The sequence below is a fragment of the Malaya genurostris genome, chromosome 2, assembly GCF_030247185.1.
Source record: "Malaya genurostris strain Urasoe2022 chromosome 2, Malgen_1.1, whole genome shotgun sequence".
Classification (NCBI taxonomy): domain Eukaryota; kingdom Metazoa; phylum Arthropoda; class Insecta; order Diptera; family Culicidae; genus Malaya; species Malaya genurostris.
The window spans coordinates 201,449,286-201,467,856 of record NC_080571.1 but is presented as its reverse complement, the minus strand read 5'-3'; the positions used below and the strand labels follow the sequence as shown (position 1 = coordinate 201,467,856).

At 38.4% G+C, this 18,571-nt stretch overlaps 1 protein-coding gene across 3 annotated transcripts in view; it reads left to right on the top strand.

Annotated features, from left to right (window-relative positions):
- LOC131427060 (ras-GEF domain-containing family member 1B) overlaps window positions 1-18,571 on the top strand; it is a 154,698-nt gene that overhangs the window by 97,147 nt on the left and 38,980 nt on the right. For all 3 annotated transcript variants that reach the window (XM_058589959.1, XM_058589958.1, XM_058589957.1), the window contains 2 exons: window positions 11,464-11,607; window positions 12,844-13,091. In XM_058589959.1, coding sequence (XP_058445942.1) covers window positions 11,464-11,607; window positions 12,844-13,091 — 392 coding nt within the window. The remainder of the gene's footprint in view (window positions 1-11,463; window positions 11,608-12,843; window positions 13,092-18,571) is intronic.

Sequence of the window (18,571 nt, the reverse complement as noted above, 5' to 3'; positions counted from 1 at the left end):
ATTTCCTATACATCACGTAGCATGGAAATCCAACTCGTGTCTTTTCAAATAAACTTCAATCCTGTGAAGTGGATATGATTTGGCTCAATCTCAGCACCGTGTTCTCACGGTAACAGACAGACCGCGTTTCTGGTTTCTTGAGCAAACTTCTGTTCATGTGTGTTCGGTGCCGATGGACTCGCTTGTGCTTTCAACCCCAAGCTTCGGTTTTCGTTTGCTTTATCGCGTGTAAAAAATTGAACATCGCACGCTGTGTGCTTCGTTCGTAGAGGCAGTGTTGTGTTTACTTCTTCCGTACCAGCACATGCTCGTACCAGTACACTTTATATGAAGGTTTGAAATTTTTACATTCATAACCCTATAATTTCGAAACCGTAAGTTGGATCGGTATGAAATGTAAGAATTGAATCATAAGACCTTTCATTTGAAACTAATATCGTGAAAATTGATCCAGCTAAGCAAAGCGATTTCGATTTTAGAGTTTGTGAGAAATATTCCCGGTGCTCCCGGAACCGGTAGCCAGGGACTGCTATAGTCGAAGTCGATTTGCTTGACCGTCAATTGCCGATCTCAGTCCAGTTTCACCTTTTTTATATATATAAAAAATAGGTATAGAATTCGCTCAAACTTTCGAAAAATTTTCCGAGGCCCGGAGGGCCGAATGTCATATACCAATCGATTCAGCTCGACTAACTGAGCAAATGTCTGTGTGTGTGTGTGTATGTGTGTGTGTCTGTATGTGTGTTGTCAACTAAGAGGTCGAGATCTCAGAGATGGCTGGACCGATTTTGATCAAACTAGTCGCAAATGAAAGGTCTCCCCGTCACCCAGAACGCTATTGAATGGTTTTGAGATCGGATGTTTACTTTTTGAGTTATACGAAGTTTTATGTCAAAATTTTCAGTTTTTTGACAGTATCTGTTACAATTGACCTTGAAAACAGAATATGTTTTCAGACTTAGATTCCGCACGGTAATACCTATCCAACAATATATCGAAATTTTTGTGTAAGCGACTTTTTCCCCTATTCCAGCAGTAGAAGTTTTGAGCGCTGTCTGGCAAAGAAATGCTTGGGAGCAACGTGAAACACGATTTTCTATACTGTTACATACAATTGTTTCTAAGTACCAAAAAGACTGTGTACAGTATGATATTTTGCCTCGGACCGATTTTAGCACGGTTCGTTTTTGGCAACATAATCGTTCGAATATGGCATATGTAAACCTGATGATGTCTGAATTTTCGAGTTGAAAGTAATTCCATAATTATATTGATTTAAACTACTTACAGCAATAAATGCTAGAAGAACATAACATCCATATACCATTCGAATCAGTTCGTCGAGATCAGCAAATGCGTATGATAAATAATTTCACTCAATTTTCTCGGAGGTGACTCAACCGTTTTCTACAAACTTAGATTCATATGAAAAGACGTATAGTCCCGAACAAGGTTCCTGAATTATGTTTGGTTCCGACCTCTGGTTCCGAAACTACAGGATGATATGTGAAACGAAATTAAAACTGTGTAACTCATTTGTCTCGTAGATGGCTGAACCGATCTAAGATTCAAATGAAAAGTTTTATGATTCTAAAAAAACATCTTGTTTTTCAGTCAGATCCAACTTCCGGTTTCGGAGATACAGAGTGATTAGTGTAAAAATGTCTATTTCACATAAATTAATCAGGTTTATCGGGTTAGCAGATTTGGATAGTCGATAACCAAATAAACTTATTTCATTTTTGGTTGTATTCAGTTTTTGTTTCGGAAGGCACCTAAAAATTTAATTCGCACTACGATTCCGCAAAGATGTCTACATTGATTTTCAAACATTTTGAAACAAATGTAAACTATACAGCTACTCAGGTGAGTTTGTCTGGCTACACCGAATTTCGAATTCCGGATCCAGTGTCGAATCGTTTCTCAAAGTTCAATCGTTTTCTCAAAAGAAGCCAAATTGAATTTGAGAAACAATAGTTCAAATTAAAATAAATCCTATTTTATAAAAATACTGACTACCGATTCTGGAATTGTAGGATGATGAATTTTTAAAAATCAGAGCGATATAGAAGCTGACATTCCCGAAAAGCTTTAAAGGTGGACTCAAAAATATTTCAATTTATTCGTCATATGGCCATACGAATCGGTTTGGATTATGCTGGCTCCTGAATAACGGCTCTTGAAGTACCTTAAATTATCCTAAACTCTAAAGTGGAAATTACTTCAACATACCATGGAATGTTTAATCGATTGTTACACTTTTAGATTCAAATTCGATCCGATTTGCAGTTTCGACATTACAGAGTAATGAGAGATTAAAATCGCAAATTGCCACTTAAAACGACGGACCTTAGAATAATGTTATGAAAACTGAAATACCGAAGAATATTCATGCAAAAAACACATGTGGATTGATAAAAAAAAAGGTATCATCTCACTGCTAGGTGGATTAAGCACGTTTTTCAATATATTTTCATGTTTTGCATCACCGGTCTGGATAACTGTTTGAAATTTTGAACACTCTTTATCCTGTATTTCCGGAATCGGAAGTCGGAAGTGCTACTCATACAAAAACTCATTCATTGATCATATTACAAAAGCAGTAATAAAATCAGTGAAAAAAACGTTTGTAATACTGATGGAAATTACTATGTAATGTGAAGAAGAATTGCATTGGAGCAATTCCAGAAATGCTTAGCAGATCATCAGACTCGACCTTCTCCGATTTGGATGAAACTTTGCCCATGGCTTCAGTATGGCAAACCATAAGTTTTGAACCTATGGAGAGGTCAATCCGACTCACGACTGATTTTTAAAAAAGGTGCATGTATTTTTTCATTTCACAAAAATTGCCTTTTTCAAAACGTTGTAACTCGGAAACGTTCAGGAAGAAGTTGTAGGGAATCGATTGGGCACTCTAAAAAAATATACATTGAAAAAAATTTTTGATTTTTTTTCTCGATAATTACAAAATTATCCGAAAAAATTAAATAAAAAAAATCGGGGTTTTAATTTTATTTTTGATAATTTTTATTTTAAAGCTGTTATTAAAACCTACAGCTTGATGGCTATCCCATCCGTGCCTTTTGAAAAATGAAGAAGTTACAGCTAAAACATTTTACAAATATATTTGAAATTTCCAGTTCTTGTTGAAAGATAATCATTTAAACAGTAGAACTAACGTAACTACGTCAAAAACAATAAACACATGTAGAATCAAAGAGGTGTGCCAGTTGAGTACCTACTGTTTACAACCAACGTACCTACCGGCGAATTGCTTACATGAATTCTACTTGTTTCACATATAAACAGCTATGCATCGTAGAACAGATATCAGTTTATAACAAATCTCTTTCGAAACAGTTACAATTCTACAATATGGTTTTCCCAAAGTGTTGTAAACTTTTCCTGGTTTTGTGTGTTCCGAAAATTTTTTCCAATTAACAGAAACCATAATTGGAAAATTCGAAGCTCAAAAGTGCAAGGTTAAATTGAATACCACGTTAAGCATTTGTGATCGCTATCGTAGGCGGGCTTATAAGGAAAGTCATACGTCGGAAACAGAAGGGCAGTCAACAACGGAACCACAACCATCCACATCGCAATACGATTTAGAGGAAGTACCTTCAGCAGCTTCAATCAACTCAGCATCTTCTGAAGCATCAGTCGTGGTGGAGTATTCAAGAGCACACAACATTGAACTCTTCAACAAGGGTATCGCAGGAATCAACGTGTCTCCGATATAAACGAAGAAAACCCGGAATGTTAATTATCCTCGAGAAAAATATTTGGATATTTCAAGAGGTATAAAAAAACAAATATTCTGGTTCCCGGCGGATGAAGAAGATCCAGAATTGCTCGAAACGAAAGCAGCAGAGTTGGATGAAGTAAATACTAAAATGATAGAGCAGTTTGCTAAGCCTGATTGCACTAGGAATGAAAAAGTGCGTTTGTTGTCAGTCTTGCCAAACTCGTGGTCAAAGGAGAAAATAGCCACCCAATTCAAAGCAAACAAATACATTGTGTCGGAGGCGAAAAAAAAGCCAAGAAACAAACGGGACGCAGCAGGAACGAAACGATAGACAACGAGGTGCTTCAATATTTCAAGAGCGATGACGTCAGTAGAGTAATGCCGGGATCAAGAGATTGCGTCACAGTCAAAATGAATGGTAAAGGTGAACGCAAACAAAAACGATTGCTTCATTCATCATTGAAAGAAATTTATTTGGGTTATAAGGAGGAATTTCCAGATCGAAATATCGGATTTAGTACATTTGCAGCATTAAGACCAAAACACTGCAAGTTGCTTGGAAGTTCTGGTTCACATATCATATGTGTTTGCACAATCCATGAGAATGTTTCATTAATGATTCATGCTGTTGAAAAATATTTCAAGTATTATGATAAGTATTATTATTTAAAAAAGCTAACAGTTCGGCTAAAAAGTTCGTATCGCTTAATAGAAACACACATTTTTTTGCCAAAATTCGTTTTTATTATTCAACATAATTGCCATCAGAGGCGATACAGCGATTATAGCGATCTTCTAACTTTTCGATACCATTTTTGTAGTACGATTTGTTCTTTGTCTCAAAATAGGCCTCAGTTTCAACGATTACCTCTTTATTGCTTCTAAATTTTTTACCAGCGAGCATTCTCTTGAGGTCTGAGAACAGGAAAAAGTCACTGGGGGCCAAATCTGGAGAATACGGTGGATGAGGGAGCAATTCGAAGCCCAATTCGTTCAATTTCAACATGGTTTTCATCGACTTGTGACACGGTGCATTGTCTTGATGAAACAAAACTTTTTTCTTCTTCAAATGAGGCCGTTTTTTTTAAATTTCGTCCTTCAAACGCTCTAATAACGCTATATAATAGTCACTGTTGATTGTTTTTCCCTTTTCAAGGTAGTCGATGAAAATTATACCATGCGAATCCCAAAATACAGACGCCATAACCTTACCGGCCGATTGTTGAGTCTTTCCACGCTTTGGGTTCGGTTTATCGCGTGCAGTCCACTCAGCTGACTGTCGATTGGACTCCGGAGTGAAGTGATGGAGCCATTTTTTTTTTTTTTTTTTTCAATAGTATAATATATATTTTCAGGCACACTGCTTAAGCTCTAAGATGCCAAGGGTATTTCCTAATCTTAATTAACGACTAACTTAAAACTAGAATAGTATCATTAGATTATGTCGTCTAGAATTTTTGAAAAAAGCTTTTAGCTGGTATTCGGCAGGTGTCGGTGAATTGAATATTGCATGAATTCCAAATGGTGCTATATATGGCCGCTTCCTTTCGGTTCGTGTGGGTCCGCGGGATGTGATGGAGCCATGTTACGTCCTTTGTTATATATCGACGAAAAAAATCGGTTTTATTTCGATATAACAGCTACAAACACTGCTCAGAATCTTCAATTCGTTGTTGTTTTTGATCGATTGTGAGCTCACGCGGCACCCATTTTGCACAAAGCTTTCTCATATCCAAATATTCGTGAATAATATGTCCAACACGTTGCTTTGATATCTTTGGGGTGTCAGCTATCTCGATCAACTTCACTTTACGGTCATTGAAAACCATTTTGTGGATTTCTTTCACGTTTTCATCGGTAACAGCCTCTTTTGGACGTCCACTGCGTTCATCGTCTTCGGTGCTCATACGACCAGCACGAAATTTTGCAAACCACTTACGAATTGTTGCTTCGCCCGGTGCAGAGTCTGGATAACACTAATCAAGCCATTTTTTGGTATCGGCGGCACTTTTTTTCATCAAAAAGTAGTGTTTCATCAACACACGAAATTCCTTTTTTTCCATTTTTTTCACAATAACAAAAGTAGCTAACTGAAAATGGTATGGATTTAATTCTAGTGGGGCCCTCTCATAGAAACGATACGAACTTTTCAGCCGATCTGTTATTATGTGACTCATCAAAAAGATCCTCCGTGAATGCAAAAGTTGTCCAGCGACACAAGATCTGGAGATAAGCGTTTTAGACAATTTCGTGGAAAGTGATTTGACTGAGATAAGATTTGAACAATGGGTTTCTACTGACAGATGTGATCTAGAGAAATTTTTCAAACCAGTAGAAGAATTCGCAGCATATTTTTGCGAAAAATTAGTACAACTTGTGACCCATGATTTTATTAAAAGTCAGCAATCTGATTTTCTTAAAAAGGCAAAATCTAATATAAAGACAGGAGAAATTGTAATTTTTTGCGATTTTTCAGAAAATTTTTCATTTCTGCTTCAGGACGCTGTTCAAAGCCACTATTGGAGCAATGATCAAGCAACCATTCATCCGTTTGAAATTTACTATAGTGAATCAGTAGAGCTTAAACATTTAAGTTTCATTGTTAATTCAGAAGTGCTTAAACGCGATACCATCGCGGTTCAAGTGTTTATTTCACACTTAATTTAATTTTTGAAAGACAAAATTCAAATTGAAAAAGCAATATTTATCTGACGGAGCTGCCTCGCGGTACACAAACATTAAAAATTTTGCAAGTCTCTATAAATTTGAATCAATGTATAACATTGGTGCTGAGTGGCATTTTTTTGCAACTTCTCATGGTAAAGGACCATGTGATGCACTCGGGTACTTCAAAGTGAATGGCACGACGTGAAAGCTTGGCTAAACTACATAAACACACAATCACAACTGTAAAACAATTATATGAATAAGCAGAGCAGAGACGTCGAGATGCATTCACGACCATGTCTTTTTGTTACGTGTCACAAGAAGAATATGAACAAGGTGTGACCGAGTGGAGCAGTGTTTATAAGGATACCAAAATGATTCCAGGCACACAGAAATATCATTCTTTCGTTCCGATTTCAGAAACCACAATCGGCACAAGACTGTATTCGAATGACGATGCACGTAGTACTCATACAATTTTCAAAAACTTAAAACCTTAAATATAATTAAGAAATATTCATGTACATGTAATAATTGTAGATATAGCAAGCAAATAAACAATTCATGGAAATATAAAAAAAAATGGTGTTATAATTAAATATCCAAGTATCTCAAGAACAGCCACTTTTAGAAGAAAGGATATCATGAACAAATTTATTGCCTTTAACCTGTAGAATAATATTCTACTGTTTAAATGAGTTTAAATGATACGAAAACTTGAAATTTCAAATATATCTGTAAATTATTGTAGCTGTAACTTCTTCATTTTTCAAAAGGCACGGATGGGATAGCCATCAATCTGTAGGTTTTAATAGCAGCTTTAAAATAAAAATTATCAGACAAAAATTAAAACCCTGATTTTTTTATTTACCATTTTCGGATTATTTTGTAATTATTGAGAAAAAAAAATGAAAAATTTTTTTCAGTGTATATTTTTTTAGAGTGCCCGATCGATTCCCTACAAGTTCTTCCTGAACGCCATTTTTGTACAATTAACGGTTTCCGAGTTACAACGATTTGAAAAGGGCAATTTTTGTGAAATGCAAAAATACATACGCCCTTTTTAAAAATCAGTCGTCAGTCGGATTGACCTCTCCATCGGTTCAAAACTTATGGTTTGCCATACTGAAGCCATGTGCAAAGTTTCATCCAAATCGGAGAAGGTCGATTCTGATTTTGTCACTTTTTCACTTCTACTCTTTTCTGGAATTGCTCATTGGTGTTCACAGAAACATAAACATAATTCATAATAATGGCGTTTTTCATTGAAAAACACTGGTGGCGTGGATTGCTCTGGTTTTGCACTTTCGAGCAGAAATAGCAATAAAACAACATTTCTGCTCGAAAGTGCAAAATCAGAGCAGGCCACGCCACCAGTGTTTTTCAATGAAAAACGGCATAAGTTTCACGTTTCATTTTCAAAACAACTGCTCATTTCACGAAGCATATTGACACTAAAGGTTAGTTTTTGCCTGTCTCATATAGACTATGTTGTGAATCACTGTAAAACCCGACTTTTCAACCGAGACCCTGAAGGCCGAATGTGTGTGTGTGTGAGAGAGAGAAGAAATTCAATTTTCTCAAAGACGGCTGAACCGGTTTTCGCAAACTGATGGCGTTTTTTATTGCAAAAACACTGGTGGCGTGAATTGCTCTGATTTTGCACTTTCGAGCAGAAATCGCAATGAAACACCGTCAGAATGTTGCATTTCTGCTCGAAAGTGCAAAACCAGAGCAATTCACGCCACCAGTGTTTTTCAATGAAAAACGGCATGAGATTCAAATGGAAGGATTCGAAATCTCATCCCAAGTTACCAAATTTGATGGAATCCGACATCTGGTTCCGGAATTACATATCACCCTGTAAAAAATAAAAATGATGTCAGTTAATTTAAAGATACCATAAAAAAATCTTGATTTTTATTCAGATCCAACTTCCGATACAGTAGATAGGGTGTTTAGAGTAGAAATGGCAATTTCGAAATTATTTTTTTCCTTAAGTATACATATGATGAGTAGAGAATTCTTCAAATAGACTAATAAATTTCTCAAAATTGCAGTTCAAGGGCCAAATAAACTTATATCAGATTTTCAAAAATCGATCTCAAATGAACAGGTCTGATAGTACCATGAAAATGTTAAAGTCTGACAAACAACTGTAACAGTGCAGTAAAACTTCATACAATTCAATTGAAACTGATCTCTCTAATGCAGTACACTTCACTCTCTGACACACACAATGTTTGCTGACGGCCCGAACGGGCAGCATTCAGTTCATCACTTGTTTCTCTTCAATCGAGGCTCAGTTTACTCACCGTCAGTTGATCTCTTGAAGTAACAAAATATCTCTTTCAATAGTGTGAGAGCGGCCTTCAAATGAGGTTCATGTAAACATTCCAATTGGTTCAAGATAATAGATGAAAGACAAACCAGATAGCTGAAATATCAATCACAGAATACACATAAATGAATTGTTTCCTCCTTCAGTTTTCATTTTTAGTACTTTAATCCATTTATAATTCTATTCGTTCGAACTTGCTTACTACCAAGAGCGAAGGCAATGAAGGAGCTACACTACTTGGCGCTCGAAACTGAGCAAGCAAAACTTCAAATGACTAGGTACGATTATTCAACTGACGATGAATTCCGGGAGCTTCACTTGAAAATGGCAGCAAAAGTCAAGTGAATTAGTAGGGATACGCTGACGGTCAGCGGCCCTAAATTTCATTTTCATCTTATATTATTCGATTGAAAAATAAATTTTACCGCACTGATTTGAAACCGTCATAGAAAATCGTAAAAAATCTTCTAAGTATGGCTCAAAACTATTCCAATTAGTAGATTATGTTAGTTAATGGCCATTTTTATATCAAAATGCCATATAAATCGAATAGGCAAAAAATTTTTGAAATTCATAAAACTGTTTCAGATTTTTCGGTTCCGGAAAAAGTGGTCAAAATCTTTAAAATTGAGCTCATTTCATTTTCTCAAATATGATTGTACCGATTTTCACTAAATTTAACTCAAATGTAGTAGTATTATGTAAAAAAAAAAGTACAGGTGTGTAATGTCAGAGACATAACTGGATGTCGTGAATACGAATAAAACTGACACTCTTTATACTTCCGAATATCAATTAGTTGATCGATTGTGTGAATTGTGCAAGCTTTCCCATTTTTCACTACTAGAATTTGAAACGATACACCCAAACTACAGTACAGATTAGGTACATCAAACATTCTGACACACAAATATTACAAAATAAAGAGTATAGTTCTTTACGATAAAACAATTTTAATTTTCGATTTACAAAGAAGCAATCTTTATAGTTCTTCAGGTAACATTTAGAGCCATTAGAAGGGCTGATTTTGCATAATGTTCCACATTGTTGTCCATTTCCCGTTGTTTTTTGCTCCAATGTAAACGACCACCAACAGGATGATGTAATCGATCTTCTTCGAAGGGAAACTGGCACTGCGACCTGAGCGTTTGAGGTTTTGTACAACGCTAAAGGTCGGCTTTCATTACTAGTGACTGCTGCTCTCGACGATAGAAGTCCACTTGAAATCACGACCTGAGCGTTTGAGGCTTTATACCATGCAAAAGGTCTGCTTTCATTGCCAACTGCTCCACCTGACGATCGAAGTCCATATGAAAGCATTGCCGACTGCTCCACCTGACGATTGAAGTCCAAATAAAAGCACGACCTGATCGTTTGAGGTTTGATACCACGCAAAAGGACTGCTCTCATTGCCAACTGCTCCACCTGGCGGCTGAAGTCCAAATGAGAGCACGACCTGAGCGTTTGAGGTTTGGTACCACGCAAAAGGTCTGCTCTCATTATTGACGACCGCTGCTCCCGACGATTGAAGTCCAAATGAAAGCACGACCTAAGCGTTTGAGGCTTTATACTACACAAAAGGTCTGCTTTCATTGACGACTGCTCCACCTGATGGCTGAAGTCCAAATGAGAGCACGACCTGAGCGTTTGAGGTTTGGTATCACGCAGAAGGTGCACTCACCGAAGCTGCTGGTCCCACGACGTCTGCTTCCGTCCAACGCACAAGAAGAAATGATCGATTTTTGACCACGGTTCCCCTTTTATACGCAGTCAGTTGAAGATATGTGCCTGACTACCTCAAAATCGTCGTCCTTGCGCGAAAAAGCCAAGCAAAAGTAAAGAGTTTTCCGCGTTGTTTTCAAAGTTTGAGAAAACTTAATTGTTGCGTTGTTTGTGGTTATCTCACGCTGTTCAAAATATTATCCTAAATTCCTGATCATATTTTTGATGAAATGTTGAAAGAATTATGTTGCTACCGTTAATACAAGTCGAGATATTCACGATTAAGTTCTGCCCATTCTTCCATACGGGTAATTTTGGAAAGGCACCCCATAGTAAAGTAAGTCGTATTCACGACAAAAGTCTTCTAAACTGTTTTTTAAACTTTTTCTGTTTGTAGTATTCTGTAGATAATGAATAATATGAGAAAGGCATCATTACATCACATAGATTAAAATTTCATGTTACTGCTTACCTGAATAAAAGCACCTGTAAAGGCTTTATGTTGTTGAATAGTAGCAATTAATTCACTTTTGTGTTTCCCAAAAATCACACACCGTGGTGCAAATAATTTTGGACTTGAAACTCTCGCGACAGAAGAAGTTTACTACGAATCGCTTCTAGTGGACATTGCCGTCACATCATGAAAATATATTAAGTAACTGACCTCGAAGTATAGAATTAAAATTCATTACTATCTTGAACAATTGTAACATTGTACCAGTAACATTTATCAGTTTTAAATATCAGAATGCATGGCACCGGAAATAACCACACACGCTATGAATTAATCGCATCAAAATGATGCACTGAATTCTTCATCGACCTCTGAACCAAGACATTGCTTTATTAAACCATATATTTCGTACATTTTTCATACTCCGCTGTCTGTTCTCGTGCCTAGTGTCTTTCTCTCTCTCTCTCTCTCTCTCTTTCGTTGTACCTCACCATGTTTCATATTCATGAACAATTTTCATTTCTACAGTGCCAAAATATTCAGGACCGCAACAACATGGTTGAGTTGTGGAGCGGGGCGGCACAGTACTGCCTTCTGGTAGGGAACTACAACAGCGCCACGGTCATACTGGAGTCACTGGATATGCCGCCCATCGCTAGATTACAAATCACGGTAATATATTGCAAGAAAAATTAAATTAATGTTTTCCATCGGTATCCCCTTTTCGGTTCCCTGTCCCTCCCACAATGTTCACAGTATAACTATTGCTATGATATTATAAAGCGCAGACTAAAGGAGTGCAGACGAGATGCGGTTTCATGTGGTGCAATCGCTCCATGGGTGATGAAAACACAGAAATACGAAACGCAAGAAGCTTCCGGTGGTACATATAAATTATTAATAATGCATACATTTACAACGGGTGGCAGTTCGGGACTGCGGGGGAAAAATCCTATTGCTAAAGCTATAAATATGGAATGAAAATATTCGTGGCAAACTTTTTAGCGTAATTACCGCAGCTCTTGTCAAGTGTAATTTGCTAGCGCGGCTTCACCGTACGTGCGATCAACAGCTTTTTTTATGAATAGTATCTTTATGTTGCGAATAATGTTAAAACACATGTTTGCCGTACATTGATTAGTGTAATTTAACATTATTATAGTTTTTAATGGTTATTTGTACAAACAATAGCCAGTATCTGTGAATTATCTAAGCTAATGTATCCTAGCAACGCCACAGGGTGATTTATTATATTAATGCCACGTACTGTGCTGCTTGAAACTATCATCACAATCTGTGATGCGTCCAATATTCTATATGAAAACGATTTCGACATGCAGGACGTCACGTGATGTAGGTAGAATCAAGGCTCATTCAATCTTGCACAATTGTGATGCGTTCTTGCCACGGCCCCTAATCTGTTTGAATGTTCGGTCTACTTGAACTGGAACCATTTCATTCGAGTTAGTTTACGTTTCCGTTGCTGCTTTCCCACGAAAGCGCCTAACGATCCTGAAGCAGCAGCTCAAGTATTTTCAATGGCGGCAGATGCTTTCAAGTACCTTCTCAGTCATTGCATATCCGACAAACGGACTTTGAAGCCATCTCTAGTGAAGCACCTGTGGGTTCAAATACAGTTCGCAGAAATTCGCAACGGGATACTTTTTCTTTCTATAAAATTCATTATCCTGTCGGAAGTGACTGACAGCACAACAAGGCTCTCAACTATTACAGCTCTTCGTTGCGTCGCATTGTTGGAATCTGCATGCCTCTCTGGTAGCGTTAATTAATTTTATCTTCATAATGTAGATGCATTGTCTTTCAAGTTGATCTCACTCCTGCCTCCTCTTGCGAACAATTATACAGCAATCTTCCGCTCTTTCTTCCTTTCGACATGGCATTTCACAGTGGAGTAAACTTTCGACGACGACCAGCCAACAATTGGACTGCATGCAACGTCACGCGGAAGGTTGCGGCAATTTATGGAGCAAACAAACGGAAAGTGGCACCGGTGTGAATAAAAAGCGAAAACCATCGCCTGCATCAGCATCCACGCCATCCATCTCCAAGTCAAAACCCAACGAGTGGGTGGTCGTACCGGTTTTCGTGGACATTGTGAAACTGGCCCTAAAATCCAGAGAGGACTGCTGCATTAGGTAAGTGTAGTTTTGCCTGCGGCAATTCGCGGCACAGGTTGACTGGGCACTGTTAGCAGAGTGGCTTATCGTTCGTTGACTGTGTCCCGCTAGTCAGCCGAGACAGAGAGACAGAGAGTGCGTAAATCTGAAATTTGCAGCTTTCATTCCGGTCCACTTCGAATGGAGCGCTGTTGCGTTTTATCACCGGACCTCCGAGCTAGATAAATGCAGTAACCGTGTTTAACAGCCTGAAGCATTACCGAGTGGGCTCACCGACATCCAGTCGATATCGGAATGTTGGCTTTCGACCGCGCGTCGTAATTTTATCTTTATTGAAGTCACCGAGCAAAAGTCATCGGCCGGACCCGTCGGATTACAATTGTTAGCTACCCGTTAGAGATATTCGGCATTAATTATTAAATACATCAGCAGGCTTGATATTCCCGACAGTGCATTACTGGAAGTGGATCGTGCACTCGGTAGGGAATATTCCATTTCCGCTCCAACATGTGGTGCCTAGAATTTTCGTTTATTGCTACACTTCTAGGCATGGGAGAGAGGGTAGGAGAATAGGCTGTGAATATGTGAATATCCATCGTGAATTTTGGAGTATCTATTCGATGGAAATAGAACTCCCATGCTCATTCCAAACGGAGTGTTGAATAAAGATTATATTATAACTGCTGATAATCACTATCAAGTAATCGTAATGTATATAGATGTTGATATGTTTTTTGAAGTTTCGAAAGTTTTTCAATTGTATGCTGGTCAACTATTTGAACAATCCGAATACAGTGGTGTGAACTTTACGCTTCTCGCCAATAGCAAGCACCTTCGACTTGATGCCGTTTCAAGCACGACGTGGCTTACCTGACTTTCGTGTGGTCTCGGAGGGAACTGAGCTGGCGCGGGGAATATGTGCTGGCCTCAGTTCTTTTCATGTTGGTAGCCACGGTTGAGACGCGACGCCGTCAGTTAGGGCATTCGGTTCATGTTGCCTTACAGTTCAGCACCTTGTACACTGTTGGTAATACAGGAATGATGGTACACACTTATGCATCCCACACATCTTCCCTCTCCTCAAGAGAAAGCATCAAATTGACTGAAGTTCATTTTATTATAGTTTTAACATTGTATTTTCGGTAGACTGTAGATATTTTATACTATTCTTGTAAACAAAGTGAATACAAGAACAATGATCTTTTATTTTATTGCTGACTACCGTGTAATCGTGAGAGACCCTTTCAATGACATAGAATATACAAACTTAGTTTGGTGTTTACAATAAACGTGAAAAGTCGATAGCACCATCCCATTTTCAATGAGTAGTTTACGCTTCAACGGTACTAATATTTTATAGTTTTAATGCACTAGATTTTATGCTTTGTATACATTCACGACAATCATTCTCATTGATGTGATATTGAATTTGACAAAATAAGTGGCATTTTAGAAAGGGTTTTTTTCAGTGTATAATATATTTTATTTAAAATAAATTATCTGGCATCACTGCTGTCATTAAATCTGTGAATCAGAGATGCCAGGTCTACAGATTTGTATGAAAGTCTGTAGAATTCCTATGAAGTGTTGCAGGCATTTTTTCGACTTTCGACGAAATTTGATTTTGTTTTTTTTTTTTTTTTTTTTTAGAATGACAGCGCTGTTTCCTCTACTCCGTAAATTAGTTTTGTGTGTCATGCTTTATATAGAAACGGAAACCGCAGACAATTTTTCGGGTTTGCAAATTTGGAACCATTTTGTTTATATGATTGCTTTTTTTTTGCTGGCATCTCTGCTGCGAATATTGAATAAAACAACAAACAAGAATCTCCATTAATTTGTATGATTTGTATAGCTGCTTGTTTTATTTGTGAAAGAGCAATTATTGTTTTGGTAACGCTTCCATTTTATTGATTAATTTTACATATGTAATCTTTTAGATATGTTGGAGTTTTCCTATTGCGATTTTCCCTAGTGCTGCTATCGAAGCCTGAATTTACTGTGTTTTCACATTCGGATGACTCATCAGTTCGCCAACTGGATACTTTTTTTGTTTGTGAAATGTGCCGTTTAAGTATATGACCTGAATCATCGTGGAGTGTTAGGCTTCCGTTGTTATTTTCAGCAATTGTGTATTTCTTCGGTGAAAATCGTGAGTCGCCTTTTACGTGTGTGTTCCGTTCGACAATAACCGTGTCTCCAGGGCCAACTTGTGCGGCGCGGGCACCACGTCTTTTATCTTCCCGTTCTTTCCCTGCTAGCTTTGCTTCGCGGTCTCTCTTAGAGAATAGTTCTTCGTCAATTGTGTTCCCCAAGTCAAGCAATGGAAGACAGCGTTTAATCTTTCTACCGGATAATACTTCTTCTGGGGCTATTTTTGTTATAGTATGGAGTGCCGAATTGTGAGCGTTTATTGCTGCTCTCAATTCATCATTGTAGTTTGTCTTGTTTATTGACGCACTAATCATAGCCTTGTTTATTATTCTCATATATCTTTCTACTAACCCATTCTGCTGTGGAAATAACGGAGTAGAAAATATTGGTGTGATACTTCGACCAACACAGTACTGCCTATAATCGTCTCCGTTGAAAGGCGGACCATTGTCCGTTTTGATATACTTCGGAATACCTTCCCGATCAAAAATGTCATCCAATACTTTCTTCAGTTGTTCAAAACTTGTTGATTTTACTGGACGTGCAAAAAGATATCTGGACTTGTAATCGACTACGACAAGTATGGAAATTCCTCCGAATTTCACATATGGTCCATTATAGTCAAGTGCGATCATTTCCCACACTGCTTTTGGGGCAAAAATACGCTGCATTGGAGTAGGTTTTTCAGGTTTACCAGTGACAGCACAAGTGGAACAAGACTCAACCCATTTCTGAACATCATTAGGCATTCCAGGCCACCAAACACGCTGTCTCAATATACTCTTCTGCTTAGATGCCGAGGGATGGCCCTGGTGGGATATCTCAAGCGTTCGTTTCCGCAGAGCTTCTGGAATTACCACACAGCCTGTTTTCACCAGCATTCCATCGCGTAGTGCCAAATCGTTCTCAAGAAGCTTATATCTATGTGCAGATTTTGGCCAATGATTTGAATCAAGAGCATTTATAACATCCTGGAGAGTTCGATCACTAGCTGTGGCATTCTTGATTTCGTCTTCAGTCAGGAATCCTACAGTGCTAGCCTCCAATGATGCTATCTCCCATGATCCCGAATCGTCGTTAAACGGTTCATCGTCACCTTCATATAGCCGCGAAGAGGAATCAGCTATGTTATCTACTCCACGAACATATTCCACTTCGTAATTATATGGACTTAATCGTAGCGCCCAACCATCTGCGCGTGTCAAAGCTCTTCTAGATACTTCGCGGGTCCTATTCAGAATAAAGGATACCCCTTGAGCATCTGTGCGCAACGTAAATCGTCTACCGAGTAAAAAATATGAAAAATGCTCAACAGCCCAAACGGCACCAAGAGCTTCTCGTTGGTTTTGAGCATATTTTTTTTCAGTCGTCGTTAGTGCTTTAGATGCAAAGCTTATAATTCGCTGAGATCCATGCTTGTCTTCCTGTGTCAAGACTGCTCCCAGGGCTAGAGGGGAGGCATCTGTATACAAAATAGTTCTATCGTTTTCGGAGAAAAAACCTAACGACACGCAACAGTGTACTATTCGGTTCTTTACAACTTGAAACGCGTGACTTTGTGTAGGTCCCCAGTACCACGATTTTGCTGTGATGATTTCCCACAGCGGACTAGTGATATCCGCAAAGTTCTTCACGTGTGGACTAACAAATGAAGCTAATCCCAAAAAGCTTCGGAGCTCAGAAACTGTAGCAGGCTCACGAAAATTTTGTATGCTTTTTATTTTTGCATCCTCCACATGGAAACCGTCTTTATCCAGATCATGACCGAGGAACTTTATACGAGTTTTGTTAAATTCACATTTTTCTGTATTGAGCGTTAGATTGTTGGCTCTAAGTACTTTCAGCACTTCACTTACGGTTCTTCGTAAATCTTCGAAGTTTTTCGCGAAAATCAGAATATCATCGATATAAACGATTACGTTTTTCACGCCTTTAAGTATACGGGTCATCTCTCGCTGGAAGATTTCGGGTGCACAGTTCACTCCAAACATCAACCTAGTAAACCTGTACATTCCATTATCTGTTAGAAATGTGGTGAGGTCGCGAGATTCGTTATGTAGTTCGAGATGGTAATATGCGCTACTGAGATCTAGCTTCGTAAAACACGTCGCACCATAGAGCTTGGCTTTCATTTCCTCGATTATAGGAAGTCGGAAATATTCACGGTTGATAGCCTTATTCGGTCCACGCATGTTAACTACTAAACGGAAGTCGTCTTTTCCTTTGGCGACGGCAGACATGCCGCTTATCCACTTAGGGGCAGTATTTACTTTTTCGATTATTCCGTCGGATTCCATTTTCTCTAAGCGACATTTAGCAGCTTCTCGAAAGGCAGCGGGCACATTGTAATATGCGTTCTTGATTGGTGGTACGGTATGGTCTAAACTGAATTTAATTTTGACCCCCGGCATTGTTGGAAACTTTTTTGATTTTTTTTCGTGTTGAACATTGTTAACTGTCTTAACATGCAACAGATCCATATCGCTTGCTGTTGAGCGGCCTAAAATAGACCTCGATCCATTCCGTACTACATGAAATAATGCTGTTACTGCCGGTTGATTGTATGTTGGACTAACGATTTCAGCCTCAAAGACGCACTCTACTATCATAGGTGACTCTGCACCATACGCCTGGAGACTTTTTGTGTTGGAATTTTCAACATACTTGAAATTAGCTAAACCTGAATCATATTCATGTTTGAGATGAATCCAATCCTTTCCTCCGATGACATTCACGTCTGCACCAGAATCTATGAGGAATTGTATTGGGCTGGACAAACCTAGACAACAATCCACCAAGACATCTTGAAGTGAGAGCATATTAACGTGCTGTAAGAGGAAATTTGTGTGATATATCAATTAAGAAGTTTAGACCAAAAAAAAAACGAATACAAATCATTGAATCGTCTCATTTTATTATGAGTTTAGCACAAAACCTAATCATTTCGTACCTCGGTATGATCCACATGATTATCGAGTGGAGAAGGTACATTAGCTTTCGCTTCAATTTGACGAACGCGAGATTTCCTGCAGGTTACGGCATAGTGTCCAAGTTCTCCGCAAGTGTTACATTTTCTCCGCAGTGCTGGACATGGGAAAGTAGTGTGTAAAAACCCATTACATCGACGACAACGTGAGCGCCGGCCACGATTTTGAATCTCTCGCCGCGGTGGCAGTTGGTTACTACGGAACTGCTGTAAATTCGGTCCATTTTCCCATTGGCTAGTTCTTGGGCGTTTTCTTGTTGAATCTGGTGACCGACGATATACATGGTTAATCGCTTGCACCGGAGACTGATCTGTTATGATTGTCTCTGCTTCGTAAGCTTCATCTCGAGTAGCTGCT